The following is a 16,284-nucleotide window of genomic DNA, read 5'->3' as shown; positions in this document are numbered from 1 at the left end:
ATTCACAATTTTTTATAAAGTCATTAAAAGTTTTTTGAAACACTTTTAGTATCCTAGTTGTAGTGTAAAAATCTGTGGAAAAAGTTCGAGGAGTTGTGACGAATGGCAGGTCAGACGTCGGGATGGTCGACTTGACACAATTAGCTGTGAGCCAAATTACAACACCGATGGTAAACTGGAAATGTGTGAAGAGCTTTCTGGGTTCGTGGTTCATAGGAATCTACTCAGAGTGACAGATTCCTGTGAGTGGGAGTTTTTAGCACATTGGGCTTTGCATCAGAATTTACACCACAAAGGACACCTAAAGCAATGAAACACAATAAAGGAAATAGAGACATGTGAATTGATTTTTATATCATATTAATTAATTTATTTTATCAAAAAACATTTTTGTTGATCACATGTATCTGATGGGAGTAAACCCGACACTGAAAAGCAAATAGACAAAAATAAAAAAACATGACCTCCATTCATAATAGCTACAATTTCTAATAGGATATAAAAAAAATAACTTGGTATACATGGAACTGAGTATTTTTACTCAAAGGACATTATGACAGCTACCATAAATACTTACAATAAGCAACAATTTTAACAACACAGCCTCACAAAAACTCTCACACATGCGTACGACACGCTGAGGAGCTGCAGGTAGAGTTGCACAAAGATACCCTCAAAGGACATCACACGTAGTAATAATATTAATCTGAAGTACTACACAAACAACCACATTTAGATACTGTTAGACTTCCCGCTGTCTCACTTCTGCACGAGTTAAAGGAAAACAGTTTGATGTTTAGGTGTCATCCAGCTGCAACAACGTGAGTTCAGAGGAAGAAGAAAACGGCTTCAGACGAAGGAGCAAACAGTCTTCTGCACACAAAACTCAAGCAAGGTAACAGTCTAGCATCACGCCTTTGCTTATAGTTTGGGCTTTTGTAGCTGCTGGAAAGGCAGAAAGGATGTGAACTTCAGGGTGTTTGGCTTTGACTTAGGGACTCCAGTTTGTGCCTTTTGTTTACAAATTTGTAGTATTTTACAGAGCTCTATAAGGCCTCTTCTGATTTCTTCTGATTTTATTGTCCAGGTAAATTAATAAAAAACATTTTTTTTCTTAAATCTGTTAAAAGTATTGCAAAAAAAAAATTTAAATAAATAAATAAATCTGTAAATTGTTTTTGCTTTGTTTTATATAGTAGGAAATGAAAACACACAAACAATTCACCAAATCTAGAACTGTCAAACAGATAAAAACAAGATAAAGAGGTCTTTAGAAAAAAGCAATACCCATTACTGATAAAAAAAAGGGTAATAAAACAAAATGCACAATTATACTTTGCATTTTTTGTTCATTCATGTAATCTTTTAGTTACTGAAAAGCAAACATGCAAGCCTGAAGCACCTGCCAATATTGTGGGTGCCATTTGTAAACATGTGTAAAAAGCCTTAAAAAGAAGTGATTTTTTTTACAGGAGTGGTAATTACACACAAAGAAATCAGTAATATTTCAACCTTTAAATTTTGTTGTAAATTTAAAGGTTGTAATATTGCTTTATCAAGCACACTTCTACATAACCATTAGAACTATTGACATCCCAAATGTTTTTTTGAAGAAGAATTTGAGAAAAAATGTTTTCTGTCCTACCACCACATGTGTACAATGCTGACATTTTCACTTGTGCTTTGACATGAAAAATGGCAGATATGTGAAAAAGGTCTTCAAACAGAAAGTGTGATGCAGTGGGATGTTTCTCTTCCAAAGGCTTTTTACACATCTTTAATGAGATGGCCATTGTTTTTGAAGGCCATATATAATATTGCAGATAAATAGTTTTTATGTATAAATAGTTTCATTTAATCTCAAACTTAATGCTGCTTAGACATGTAAATAAAAATATAAGGTAATCAAAGGTAAGACCTCATAATCTCACTTTGCATTTGGGAGGAACCTTAAGCCAAAGAATAGATAGTCTCCAACTGGCATGGCTCACACATCTTTTTTTTTTTTTTGAAAGAGGTAAATGTTTATAACAGTTTATGTCCTATTAATCAGCATGGAATAGAAAAAGGAAAAAGTGCAAGTACTATTGCTAAATACAGTTTATCTTTCTAAGGTTCACAAAATAAAGAAACTTTCAGCACTTCAAAATCATCTGTCAAAGTAGAGCTAATTACAATCTAATGAAAGCATGTAGAAACTACAGAATGGCTCATTAAGTATCTGTATTCATCTATAGGCACAAAATACTTTGATCAACTAAGATCAAATCACTTCTACAAGGAGATTTTCTTTAGTCCAGAGGAAGAACAGTCACAAACCACACATTGTACAGTTTGAAAAGAAATCATTTTTCAGCTCATGAAGCTTTACATGAAAAAGAAAAATTTTAACTGACAATCAAGTCAGCTTTTGAATGTAGACACAGTCAAGAGGCCTTTAGTCAGTGAGCTACAAAGATAATTATTCCATTAGCAGAACAAATACACAGAAAGATTGATTTGAAACAATTTTTTGTCTCAAACTTAAACAATTTGTACCGACGTGAAATCAGGGCTAGACTATTTGTATGTTTCAAGATACTGTTTGAAAAGCACAGAAATGAAGAAAGTCTTGGATGTCAAAACAAAACAAATATTTTATCAAAATTGAAGTTTCCTTCTGTTTAAATGTAGCTTCTCTTAATATTGTGAGTTTTAATTTTTTGTGTATGGTTTTCTTTTTCTTACCTTCAAGATGTAAGTTTTCAATTTTTTTTTTCTAAAGGTCAAACTTGAAATTCTGTTTCATTTTTTTCTACATAGACAAATTTTATGACCAATCCATAGCCACATACTGATGTACTTAGCAACAGTGAGGCAGATGAGGAAACACTTTACAGGTAGAAATCATGCGCTGTGTTCAGCTCATTATTTTACAAACATCAATTAAATGAGGCAAAGGTCAGAAAATAACACAAAAAAAAATCTCAGTTCATTTCAGTTCAGTCCTGATATTCAACATTACAAAATACTGAAAGACACAGAACCAGACCCAGATGTCTGACTGCATTTTCGTGATGCAGCTCTCCATGCAGCTTGCTGTGTTTTGCTTGTCAGAATGCATAACCTTTCTACATTCATCATCAGTCAACAAAAGTTAATTTTAAAATGTTAATGTTATAAACTCTCAACAGTCGGGTTCATGGAGAAATTGGACTCATGTCGCCTTTCAAAAAGAGCAAAAGACTTTCAGTCCAAAGTGAAACAGTTGGTAATTATAGTATGCACACCTAACAGTCTGGAACAACAAAGTGGAACCACAATAATACCACTCTAAAGATGTGAAAGCTTTAAAACACTGCTGCTTTCTGGCTTCTTGTACAAGCAACGGGATGCATGCTGGTGAAACCGTTTATTTTTAGCATGTCTTTGTTCCGTATTTGTTAATCCAACTTTGTAGAAAGAAAGTTAAGAACACATATCACTCACTATCCAGGTTTATTTTGAAGCAGCAGGCTTCTATGATTCACCCAAGAGTGAACCTTAATATTTTTCTAAGTGTTTAAAGAGGCTTAACGATGTGCTTTACTGTACTTTAATACATGAAATGAGTAGTGGTCTGTAAGGCAGTGGAAGCCAATGTTTTTGCTGTATCAAATCTAAAACAGTCGAAAGTTGTTCAACCAAAAATAGCTTAATTTTAGCTGTCTGAATGCACACACAGCTGTCCACAATGTAAAAAAAAAACATTAAAGCAACAGCTTTTTCTAGCACATACCCAATTAAAGTTTTCTTTGAGGTCTGACCTACCAATTTCAATTTTGACTGATTCTATGTCATCATAGCTCTAGATTTCAGAATCAGCCACGGCTGATGAAACATAGAATAAAACAATCTGCATGTTCTTCATAGAGGTAGAACCTTAAAATGTAAGGAAAAGAATGAAAGAATTACAATATAACACCCTAATCTGTGGCTGAATCTGTATGTAAGAGAATTAAAAAAGTTGTTTATAGGCCAAAAATGTTGGGAGTTGATAGAAAAGGAAAAAAATATAAATATATTTAATTTGATTTCACTAATCAAAGTAGATCAAGGGAAGACTGTCAAACTAACTGGTGGATCTCTAAACAAAAGTCCAAATTTCTAGTCAAATCCTTTTTAAAAAACTTAATTGTTACAGTTTTAATCTTTTTTTTCACTATTCACTTCTTAAAACCCCCATTTTCCCTAAAAGGCGTCCAAAGCCAACCAGAACCAGACACACGGGGTTTCCATGTCAATATGTCCCTTTTAGGGCAACACTGTATCCATAGATTGAAAGACAAAGAAAAGAGAGAAGGAATACCTCTGTTGTGGGTTTTGCATGCAATGCATGCCAGGTAACAGCAAAGCCATTGCTAAGTGGTTTCAGCAATGATAACTGAATCACTGTTATTTTTATTTTTTTGTCAAAAACCCAGGCATTTCTCTCATCTAATATAAATATTCAGTTTCAAGTTTTTCTGGGAGTGCCTTGTTTGCAAAGTGATCAGAAATCTCAGTCACACCTACACTCCTCTCAACTATTGCAGTAAGATCTGCAAGACATTCCTTCAGTGATTCGCCCACTCTTCACCTACTCGCCCTGGTCTACATAAATGCTGTAAAGCATAAATATCTAACTCCTGCCTACTGAGCCATTTCATGTGAGCTGTCAGATTAGGAGGACTCCACAGTGATGACAGCCTCATCGGCCTTGTAGGTGACAGTGGGAGAGGAGGGAACCTCTTCGCACGGATCCAACACGGATGATTTCACGCTGAGCTTTGATCTGGGGGAATCTTTGCCGATTTCCTGCACTGCTCCTTCCCCCTTCCCCTCATCCGAGCGCCCTTTCTGCAGCTCCTCGTCTCCTCTCCTCACATGACAGCGACACACCTCGATGCCAGAGTCGCCTGTGAGCCGTCTGTGACTGAAATGATCCTCCTCGTCTTCTTCGTCCTCCTCCTCTTCGTCCCTATCTTGGTTTTGCTCCTCTTTGTTATTTGTGTTTGGTGAGTGCAGATCCTTTGCGGAAGGAGAGGGTGTTTCATTATAAGGTGAGGGTGAGGCCTCCACACCCGCCGATGGGTCAGCGGGCACGAGGAAATGAACTTGACCAGGAGGAGCAGAAGATAACAGGACGAGGGGGGAGAGAGGGAGGCGAGCGGGATGTGAGAGTTGTGAGTGTAAAGGGAGGGAAAGCGGAGGACAAGGCGGCGAGAGTCTGTCGCTGCCAGCAGAGGAGCGTCGCTGCACTGGTATGACGTCAGGAGTGGCGGCGGGTATCAGATCCGGGGGAACTTGAGACGGGGAAGGCGACGACCTCGGCACGACAGCGTAGTCACACCCGGCTTCACTGGGTGTGGACATACGGCTGCTGTCATACGTCTCGTCGGTCACCTGGACCGAGAAGGAGGTGCTGGATGGGGAGGTGAGGGAGCAGGACTCGCAGGAGCAGCTGGTGTAGTTGTCGGAGCTCTGGGAAGAGGTCAGCCCACTGGTGCCGGGGCCCAGGTACGGAGGACAGGGGTGCCGGTGGTGGTGGTGATGAGGGTAAGAAGAGCTGGGACCTGCTGTGGTCCCTCCCTGGAGGGCGAAGATGGAGCTGTAAGGAGGAGGAGGCGTGCTGGGCTGGGCAGCCACCTCTTCATAGGAGGGCAGCTTCAGAGAAGTCAGAAAACCTGCAGCAAAATTTTAAAATCATTTTTAAAATTGCCAAACGCTACAAAGAATTACATCCAGCAGCCACTCAGTTGCTGTCATAATTACAATTGACTAAAGCATTACTTAAATCTTTAAGCACTTTGTAATGTTGAAACACAAACTTCAGAATATTTTCTAAGAATTTTCTGTAATAGATGAGCACAAAATGTAGGGCTGGGTCATATGGACCTTGCTGAATGTCATGATATTTTATAGTATTTACTGTGATAATAATAAAAGGGAAAATAAAATATTTACGACTTAAAAAAAACTTCTGAATTTTAACTGGGCTTCTTCAGAAAACCAAGTACATAGACATATTTTATTTAATCACTAAACTGTACACAGCAACACTATTTGATCATATTTTTGTATTTATTGGTATATACTGTCCCGACTCTACTAGGGACAAGGGTTAGAAAATGGATGGATGGTATGCGGTGCTAAAGGAAGCAAAATTGGATAAAATAGTAGCTATAAAAATTCCAACAATTAAGTTAGCTCTGGAGTTTCAATTGGAGTTCAACACAGTCATAAGTATGAATCTAAATTGGTGTGCAATGACATTCAGCAGCCCTGAGTTCAATACTTTTTATATTCACATTCTTTCAATTGCAGCTGCAAACCCTTTGGGTTCAGTTTCTACTAGAGTTGAATTTCTAGAAACTAAGCTTTTTGCTGATAGTCCTTCAAAATGACTTTAACTCAGTCAGACTGAATGGAGAACATCTTTGAACAGCAATTTTAAAGTCAAATTTTCTGAATTTGATTTAGATTTGGATTTTGAGCCATTCTAACATATGAAAATAATTTCATTTAAACCATCAATCCTCTGGCTGTTTGGCTCTGCTCTTTTCTGATTTTCACTTGAATAAAAAAGAAATCACAATTATGCAATACTTTGTGTTGGTGTATAATACCTTAAAATCTGTGATAAAAAAACATAATTTGCCACATATTCTGTGATAAAAGGGAACTTTGTTCTCTCTCCCAGAACTGTGCAAACAAAAAGAAATCATTCTTTTCTTGCAGTCCTGTTTGGGAGTTCTTGCTGCTGGTTCTTATTTGGTGAAGAACATTTTGCTCTTTGGTGTCCACGAAATTTTGTAAGATAAGTCAGAAGCCAAAACGATTCTGATGGATGATGTAGGCTGAGGACCCAATGAGAACTTCTCAATAGTTCCCATCTGGGTTTTTTTTTTTTAAATATAAAATGTTATGGCCAAATGGAACATTTTATTGTTGTTGCCACTGTGAACATTTTTTTTCTTCCACTAATCAGTCTAATCTGGAGCTCCTCAAGTCAAAGAAATGGCCGTGGACGATTCAGTCAAATGAATCACATTTAAAGCTGCTCAGAATTACTTCAGAATAAAGTCAACATACTGAGGTCCAACATTGAAGACGGGTAGTTACAGGCTCCGTTATAAGCAATTAGATTGATTTCCCTTTGCCTTTGCTGCTGCTGGATTCTCAGCTTGGCTCGGCGGTGCCGGTAAGCACAGAAACAGCTGAAGAGGATCAGGACCGTCCACAGCAGCCAAAACCCTGTGGGAAGCAAGACAGCTCTGTAAATAAACAACGACATTCAGCACGTTCGTCAATCAATCACAGGAGGCCAAAAGGCAGGATCAATGTGTTTTGGCGTCACGTGTCCCTACGATCACAAGTGATTAGTAGTACGAAACATAAACATAACCCCTGAGGTTCAACAGTACTCTGAAAAAGTTATTTTCCCATAAACCCAATAACTTGTGTGTTCTGTCAGACCTGATGATGTGTCTTTTGCAACCCTCTGGAGGAATTTTGGTGAACTGCTATGATTGAAAGGGTTAAGCTCGTCCTCTGGGACTGAAACTTTAAAGGTTACTCAAGAAAATCTTTAAAGGTTACTCAAGAAAATCTTCACTGAGGCATTTAAAGGTGAAATTGCTGGTGTACTTAGATCATTGTCCTGGGTATTGATAGCCAAACATTTGCTTAAAAGCGGATTTAAGCAGAAACAGTAGCCAAAAACCACCAGACCAGCCTAGTTTGTCTGTTTAAATGATGCTGAATGTGGTGTAAGTTTCAAACTGAATTTAATAAGAATGTCATAATATTTTTGTAACTCTTGGGTATGATCAAAATGTGGTTTTGGGTTTTAGAAAAGGGTTTGTTACCATTTGCAGACTGATTTATGTCAGTGATTTATTTGTATTTTTTTAATCAAAAGGTGTGTTGCTTTTTGTGATCTTTGAGTCTACTTCATATTGCCGGATTGATTCATTCTTAGTGATTTATTGGTTCTATGTGACAATAGCCAGACCTGGGTGTTGCTTGTGAAATTCAGCCAAAAGCTGTGATTAATCTCAGTTAATACCTGAATTACAAGGAAACAGCTATATTTTCACACAGTGGTAGGTCAATTTTGATATTTTTTTTTCTCTGTCTATCAAATTGGAAACTGCTCTTTGTATTTTCTTGGGTTAATTTTGTCTGATGCTAAACTAACCTGACTAAAATAGTCTACATTTCCTCAAGTCTGCTTTAAAAAGGTAGTGTTCAGTTCAAATTATATAGATATATGTGTTGAATAAAAGTTATGAAAAGGTACAAAAGTGTCCCTGATAATACCTTCTCATTATAGGAACATTTCATTTTAATTTAAAAGTAGTCAATTGACTTACACCAGAGTTCATAGTAATAGGTACAGCAGCCTGTTTCTCCACAGCAGTGTCCTGTTTCACACCGGTAACCTGGACTGTTGTTGGCTCCTGGACAGTACTTGGGACTGACCACGGGTTGCCTGCCAGAACCGACGTGATGCTCCACCACCTGGTGGACAAAGCAAGACACTGCAATGTAACCACAGTCAGCTTCTGTCAACAGATAAACGGACATACTAATAAATTCATACTATTACATTCTGTCTTTGGGGTTTTATGATGAACACATACCATTCCACAACAAGGAAGAGAAAGTAAAATGTTGGCGGATAAATTTGAAGTGTGGTGTCCATTTACATTTTGGATCCTCTTCTCTGATACATGCAAATAAAATCCACAGAGGCTTGTTGGGGAACACGGCAGACATATCAGGAAGAAAGTTGTGGAGAAGTTTAAAGCAGGATTAGGTTATAATCCAGTATTCAAAGCTTTGACAATCTGAAAAATATCTGTCCAATATGTCATCTGAAAATGAAAACAGAATAGCAACCCTAAATATACAACCTCAGCAAGGCCATTGCAGCATGTTTCTGACTGCAATGATCTTGGTTAAAATATATCAGTCTATGAGAATGTCCCAGTCAAAGTCCAAACCTAAATCCAATTTAGAATCTGTGGCAAGACACGGCAGTGAATGTTCTCAGACATTCTCCGTCCAATCTGAATGAATTTGAGTTGGTTTGCAAAAAAAAATGCACACCAATTTCAGATGCTTCAAATAGAGACCTGGTCAAACAGACAAGCAGCTGTAAATGCAGCAAAACGTGGCTCTACTGAGCATTGAGTTGAAAAGGTTTAATAAAAAAAGCATGCAATAATGTCAGATTTTTATGTACAAAAGAATGTTATGCCACATATTATCCTTTCTCTTTCACATCAGAATTAGCACCACTTTGTTATGGACAATCACATGACATCCTAATATATGCATTGAAGCTTGTCATTGTAAAGTGGGAAACTCTGATAAAGCTCGCTACTCTTGTGAGGCACAAAACATTTTAGCAGATTCATGATAGTTTTCATCATTTGCAGGTCAAATCCAAAAGACAAACATCACCTTGTCAGCGGTGTTTCCGTCAATCTCCAGCACAGGCACCTAGAGTGTGACAAATACAAGAAAAGTTGCATTTGAATTGGACAACATCACGCTGCAGCTAAACGCAGGCAAATATTAAACACATTGTAAAAATGTGGGAACAACATTGGAACAAGCAAAGGCATCTAAATCTGGTCTGGTTACAACACACGACTCAGAAGTGCTAACGAGCAACAATGCATTGCCATAGCAACAACTAAGAGACAGGCTGTGAGTTTTTTTTTTTCCTTCTTTTTATTAGCCACATGTGCAAAAGGGTTTATTTTTTTTGTCGTTTAAAAGCTGACCTCCTTACCGTTACAGCTTCAGGTGCAACCAGCTCCTGCAGGGACATTGTCATCTGATAAAAAAGACACAATGATCAGGACAGAGGACAGCACGAGCGTGATAAGACAGTGATGGCAAGACGAAGCAAACGATATGTTATTAGTCCAAAAGTGGCAAACACTTTTCCAGTCAGAGACTGTCAGCTGCTTGTCTGCTGGCTTATCAAGGCGACAAAGAGACTCTTAAACACACTGATTTGTCTCTACGTGACAGAAATCACTCATTTCTGGGCATTTTTACAAAATTTCTTCCTGTGGCCTCTGATGTTCTTCTTACTAGTCTTGCTTAAACACATGAAATACGTAAAGTGGTAAAGACTACGTAGCATCAATATTCTAAGATAAAAAAAAAAAAAATTCTATAAACACTTAGGTTTTTCTGGTCAACTGTTCGAGAGACACATGAGGGAACCAGATTCAAATAGACAAAGGTTTGAATAATTAAAGACAACATTTTTTTTCAGAGCGCATAATCACAAATGTTAATCAGTTATCCATGCCTGCAACAGTTCAACATCTTCATGTTATCCAATAAAAAAGATCCAGATGGGAAATCCAGACATGCTTCTTTCCAGCGACACATTCAGACGGATGAAGAAGATGAAAAAATACACCTGAAAATCAGATGTCTGCATACACTGTATTAAAACAAACATGACCTGTTTTTCTTACTGGCAGATATTAAAACTGATTAAACATGTATTGTTTTGGGACAGGTTGGAATTACTAAAATTATCTAATTGAACTGACTTAAAATAGGATTGTTGTGCTTTTCAGAAAGTTCTGAAAGCCCAAAGGATTTCACCATGGCTTTTTAAGTTTTGTAAATTATGGTGACATTTGAATTAAACTGAAGCAGACTCATGGATGTTTTGTTGTTTGACATCAACAAAAAAACAACAAGAAAGATATCAGGAAGAAAATTGAGAGCCTCTAATTCATGCTTAAGTAGAATTGCCAGATTTTTGAAGGCATCAAGTTTACCAGCTCAGACACCAAGACATATTGCATGGGAATGTCCAGCTATACTATTCAGTAAGGAGACAGATTCTGTGCCCCAGTAATGAATGTCCTTTTTATGCAAAAGGGTTATATCAGTTCTAGAGCATCCGCAAAAGACCTTGTTTGAAATTGGAAGACGGTCCCACTGTCTGCCTTGAAATTAGTTCTCTACCATCATGGGCTGAAAGGCCACTATGCAAGGACAAAGATTACTCCAAAAAGATTAGAAAATGACTGTTTACAAATGCAGTCAGGGTCAAAGACTTTAGCTTTTGGAGACATGTACTGTAGTCTGATGAAACTGCCATACTTGCCATACTTGTATTATCATAAATTTTGCATTCTAGCAGAATAATGTCTGATCATCAGTCCATGACCTTGAGGCTTAGGGCACTTTGAGTTGTGCACATCAGTAATCCGTGCTGAAGTTATATAAAAATTCCCTTCTCACCCACCGCGGGTGGTTCTTATCCTCTGAGCTCGGGTCCTCTACCAGAGGCCTGGGAGCTTGAGGTCCTGCAGTATTTTGGCTGCACATTTCTGGACTGAGATGTCTGATGTTGTTCCTGGGATCTGTTGTAGCCACTGCTCCAGTTTGGGGGTTACTGCCCCGAGGGCCCCGATGACCACAGGCACCACTGTGGTCTTCACCTTCCAGGCCCTCTCCAGTTCCTCCCTGAGGCCCTGGTATTTCTCCAGTTTCTCGTGCTCCTTTTTCCTGATGTTGCAATCACTTGGTATTGCTACATCTACCACAACGGCTTTCCTCTGTTGTTTATCCACTACGACAATGTCTGGTTGGTTCGCCATTACCATTCTGTCTGTCTGGATCTGGAAGTCCCACAGGATCTTAGCTCTGGCGTTCTCCACCACCTTTGGGGGTGTTTCCCACTTTGATCTTGGGGTTTCCAGTCCATATTCTGCACAGATGTTTCTGTACACTATGCCTGCCACTTGGTTATGTCGCTCCATGTACGCTTTCCCTGCCAGTATCTTGCACCCTGCTGTGATGTGCTGGACTGTCTCAGGGGCCTCCTTGCACAACCTACACCTTGGGTCTTGTCTGGTGTGGTAGATCTGGGCCTCTATTGCTCTGGTGTTTAGGGCCTGTTCCAGGCTGCCAGGATGAGGGCCTCTGTGCTGTCCTTGAGTCCAGCTTTTTCCAGCCATTGGTAGGATTACTGATATCAGCTACTTGGGTTATTTGCTGGTGGTACATCCCATGTAGGGGCTTGTCCTCCCATGATGGTATCTCTGGCACCTCAGCCTCCGTTCCCTGTTGTCTGAGACATTCACTGAGCACATTGTCTGTTGAGGCTTTGTCCCTGATGTATTTATGGATCTTAGATGTTTTGTCCTGGACAGTGGTTCTCACACTCACTAGTCCTCTGCCTCCTTCTTTGCGGCTTGTGTACAGTCTCAGGGTGCTGGAAACTTGTCATCCATTATCACATCATTAAAAAAGAAACTACATGACTGACATCTAAAGATTATAGATATGACCTCCACCTCAGTGAAGGTCATGTGGGTTGACAGCAGGCAATAGAGGTAAAATATCCATGTGTGCTGCATAAGGGACTGCAGTCAAAACATTAAAATAGAGCTGGGCTTGTTGCACACCAAGACTGCAGCCATGTAAATTAGACATGCTTGCTTAACAACTGACTGCTGCCTGTGGTCAGCACAACTGAACAATGTTGGCCCAGCAATGTGTGCTCCATATCCGGACAAACACACCCACACACACAAACACGCAAACATCAGAAGTTGTGCATACGCAGCATTAAATTTGTGGCAAAAATAGCATTGATATGTGATTACTAACCAATATAAGGCCACAAATGTGCTATGAACAAATACTCGGTGGCTGCTTAATATTTCATAATGCAGTAAAACTCAAAAACATCAGATAAAATATCACTAGTGCTTATAATATTTGACAAGCAAATGATGGCTTGTCAAATATGTTTTGTTTTTATTGTCTTCCCTAGAGATAATATAAATATTTCAAATAAAATAGACAACATCATACTGCAATGTCAGAGACATTTGTTTTAAAACAAATGAATAAGCGAACATTTTTAAAAAGTCTTAGATTTATTTTTCTGAAACTGAAGCACTTGGAATAAAAGCGGCAGAAATATTATTGACTAGTCGGAATTTTGTGTAATTCTGGTGCTTCACTCGGGTTTTTATTTCTTTGCGGACTTTGAGGGGACTGTGAAACCTGTGAGGTTTCTTGGTGGTCTCAGAGTGACTACACCTCACACACATTCTTATTTTAAAGCCTTACCACAGAAACTCTGCATGACGGGAGTTTTGACAGCGCATTTTCCATCCTGGCTTGGCATTTATTTTCACACCATGCAGCAGAACATGAGTGCTGGAAAGTTTAGCCACTTGTTTTCAAGCATCACGTAGTAAATATGTGCACTTTCTGATGATCTACATGGGGTCAATTTAACAAAAACTCATTAATTACATTTTCCAAATCAAACAATAGACCAATTTCAGCATGACTGCCTTAGCTTAAAATAAAGCTCAATTTTAAGACATAACTGAATGCAAGTTTAGACAGAGCATGAACAATTTGGGTTAAAGATTCTTTTCAAGATCTATAATCAAGAAAAACTAAGAAACCCAGTGTATTGATCTGGGAAGATGTTGTATCCTTTCAAGCTCTGCTGCAGCCATTTTACTTAAAATAAGATCAACAAAGTTGCATCGTAAAAATAAAAAAAAAAATAAAAAATTCACATATGTATTTGCAATAAAAGTATCAATACACTGACAGGCCTAACAGGTTGTCCCCCTTCAAACAAACTCTACTGAGACATCAAAACCCCCCATTACTCCCCATCCCCCAAAAGAAACATTTTTAACAGCACAATGTCGAAACCACATCCTGCCCACATTACACTGACAGGGCTGGAGAGGAGGAAGATACAGGTAAAAGAGCATCCTGTTGGCTGCAACATAATGTGACAACCACAACCTCAAACAGGAACATTTTTGACAAAATGGAACCTCAAACACGTGTGAGGCGTCTTCAGAGTCATTGAAGTTCATGGGTCTCACCTTATACCAGATTTTTAAGAGACAGTTTCAAAACCCCAAACATTTATTTCTTTTAGTTTGAAGTTCATTTAATGAGATCCCAGCAAAAGCCCTGAAGTGACCAGAGTTGAACCCATTTTCTGGCTGTATGGAACAGAATAACATGGCATTTTCCCCTCCCTCTCCTGTTGCTGTTCTAAGGCTCTGATAGTCTGATTAATTAAGCAGCTACTATTAGTGTATACTTCTTTTCCGACAAACAAAACTATCAAAAGGCGAAAATTCTGCAGAGCAAAAACACTGTGAATGTCATAAATGCTTACTCTTTATGTTAATTTAATACGTAAAAAAGAAAACATTTCTTAATGTTATAGATAACATTAAGCAATATTTTACTTCACAAAAAAAATAATAATAGATTTTCTATTTCCTTCGAGGCTTCTTTGCAGCCTTGTGAAACACTGTTGCTTGTTTTATACAAAACCAGTCCTATTACACATTTTTGTTTCATTTGCTTGTGCTTCACATGAGTCTGTTGTAAATGTCATCAAGGTTCTACATTTTTACAATTTGAACAAACGTGGACTGCAAGAAGATAAATAGCAGATTTTGACAGACTTTAATGAAGACATTTTAAGCATGAACTTAAAAAACAGAAGGGCATCATTAAGAAAAAAACTTAATGACATGCAGTGATTGAGTGGAGATGGAAAGGTTGTTTTTTCAGGAGCCAGGTAGGCCAGAGGGGGAAGCATGTTGCTGTGCAGAGTCACTCCAGCCCAGCCTGTTGACAGCAGCGTGTGTGTGCGTGTGCGTGTGTGTGTGTGGGGTGTGTGTGTGTGTGTGTGTGTGCGTGTGTGTGTGTGTGTGTGTGTGGATCAGAGCAAACCTGCGCAGTGTCTTACCTCTTGAGCCTTCAGCCCAAGGCAGAAAGTCAGCGTCTTCTCTGGATCCATGAAGACAGCCGGGCATCAGGCTCCACATCAGAATGCGCAAGGCTCGATCACCGTTGTCCCCACTCCACAGACGCTGCGCCGTCCACCGCCATTCCTCTCCCCCCACGTCCTCCCACCCCCCCTTTTTTTTCTGCCGCACACACCGGACCCTGTGTCGGAGTAAACACTGGAAGCTGCGTCAAAATCTCACTGGACATGCACGCCGGGGGACGCGTGCCCTATCGCCGCTGCCGCGGGGACGGGCCCATGTTTCAGCACGAGTTTGTAGCGGAGAGGGACGGAGATGAGCATGATGTCATGCCTCCTCAGCCACCAAACTACTTGCGCCGAAGAGCTGCGGCTTTGATTGGCCGGAGCTCCCAGCAACAGCCGCGCGGAGGCTGCCTCAGCGGGGCTGCATGGCTCTCACTCACGCCGCTCCAACACTTCCTGGAGGAAGTGCAGTCAGTCAGGCGAAAACAGGAGAGACATCTGAAACAGGGGACATCATCATTTCTTAAATGTATGATTATTAGTGGGGAAAAAACGTTTGTTTTCAAGTGAAAACGATTCAACTTCAATATATATATATATACACACAGGAATTGAGCAGCACATTTTGCATTCATTTTCGCTCTGTGATGTGTTTCTGATGAAAAAATACTGAAATAATGATAAAACATTGTCTGAATGCATGAGCAGCGTTACAGGTGTCTGTGAAAAACTGCAGGTTCATTAGTCTGACATATATGTGCTGAATAAAACCCAGTCAGTGTGAGTTCATGTCTTCTTTTGTGATTTCATCATTGCTGGACGGCAGAAGTGTAACATTATAAGCAACAAAAGACTATCTATCTATCTATCTATCTATCTATCTATCTATCTATCTATCTATCTATCTATCTATCTATCTATCTATCTATCTATCTATCTATCTATCTATCTATCTATCTATCTATCTATCTATCTATCTATCTATCTATCTATCTATCTATCTAGAATTTATGCTGTCACTGCAGTTAACAGTAAAAATAAAATAATAATAATAAAAACAAATTTACTATTTTGTGTGCGAAATAGACAAGAATGAATTTGCTCATGTATTGGGAGGGAATGCAATCCTTTTGCGAGGTACCGAAAACTAATTTCTTTTCCAGTGTCCCCTCGCGGGTTCCGTAGTTGCATTTTGCCAAAACGTGCGAGGAGTAAGCACCTGGTGAACCTCATGTATTTCGCTATCTCAGTTAAATTTAGTGGAGGTTAGTTTTCAGATTCAAACACAGTTCATGTCAGATGTGTTTGCTTGATTTAATAAAAGTTTACTCTGTGCTTTGGCCCAAACTGGGAGTGTTACTATTAATGTTATTGCATCTTGACCATCTTTAATGCAGTTCTGTCATTTGCCACAAGAGGGCAGCAGGCAACAGAGTTCTGCTTTCTGAACTTCCTTTCTC

The 16,284-nt window shown here is 39.0% G+C and overlaps 1 protein-coding gene across 3 annotated transcripts; it reads right to left on the bottom strand.

The window, feature by feature from the left end:
- Positions 1-343: 343 nt before the first annotated feature.
- On the bottom strand, positions 344-15,230 carry LOC129367164 (WW domain-binding protein 1-like). Of its 3 annotated transcripts, none has more exons than XM_055041461.1 (6): positions 14,801-15,230; positions 9,806-9,850; positions 9,472-9,510; positions 8,376-8,523; positions 7,093-7,254; positions 344-5,684 (listed from the first exon to the last, which is right to left on the bottom strand). In XM_055041461.1, the coding sequence occupies exons 1-6, from the start codon at positions 14,849-14,851 to the stop codon at positions 4,681-4,683; spliced, it is 1,449 nt and encodes a 482-aa protein (XP_054897436.1). In that variant the 5' UTR covers positions 14,852-15,230; the 3' UTR covers positions 344-4,680. The 3 variants fall into 3 exon arrangements, with proteins under 3 accessions (XP_054897436.1, XP_054897437.1, XP_054897438.1); XM_055041462.1 differs by having other exon boundaries at positions 8,646-9,510; positions 14,801-14,816; XM_055041463.1 differs by lacking the exons at positions 9,806-9,850; positions 14,801-15,230 and adding an exon at positions 8,646-8,728 and having other exon boundaries at positions 9,472-9,487.
- Positions 15,231-16,284: the final 1,054 nt, after the last annotated feature.

The sequence above is a fragment of the Poeciliopsis prolifica genome, unplaced genomic scaffold (assembly GCF_027474105.1).
Source record: "Poeciliopsis prolifica strain line A6 unplaced genomic scaffold, Auburn_PproV2 SCAFFOLD016, whole genome shotgun sequence".
In the NCBI taxonomy this organism is placed as follows: domain Eukaryota; kingdom Metazoa; phylum Chordata; class Actinopteri; order Cyprinodontiformes; family Poeciliidae; genus Poeciliopsis; species Poeciliopsis prolifica.
This window is presented reverse-complemented; position numbering and strand designations above follow the sequence as displayed.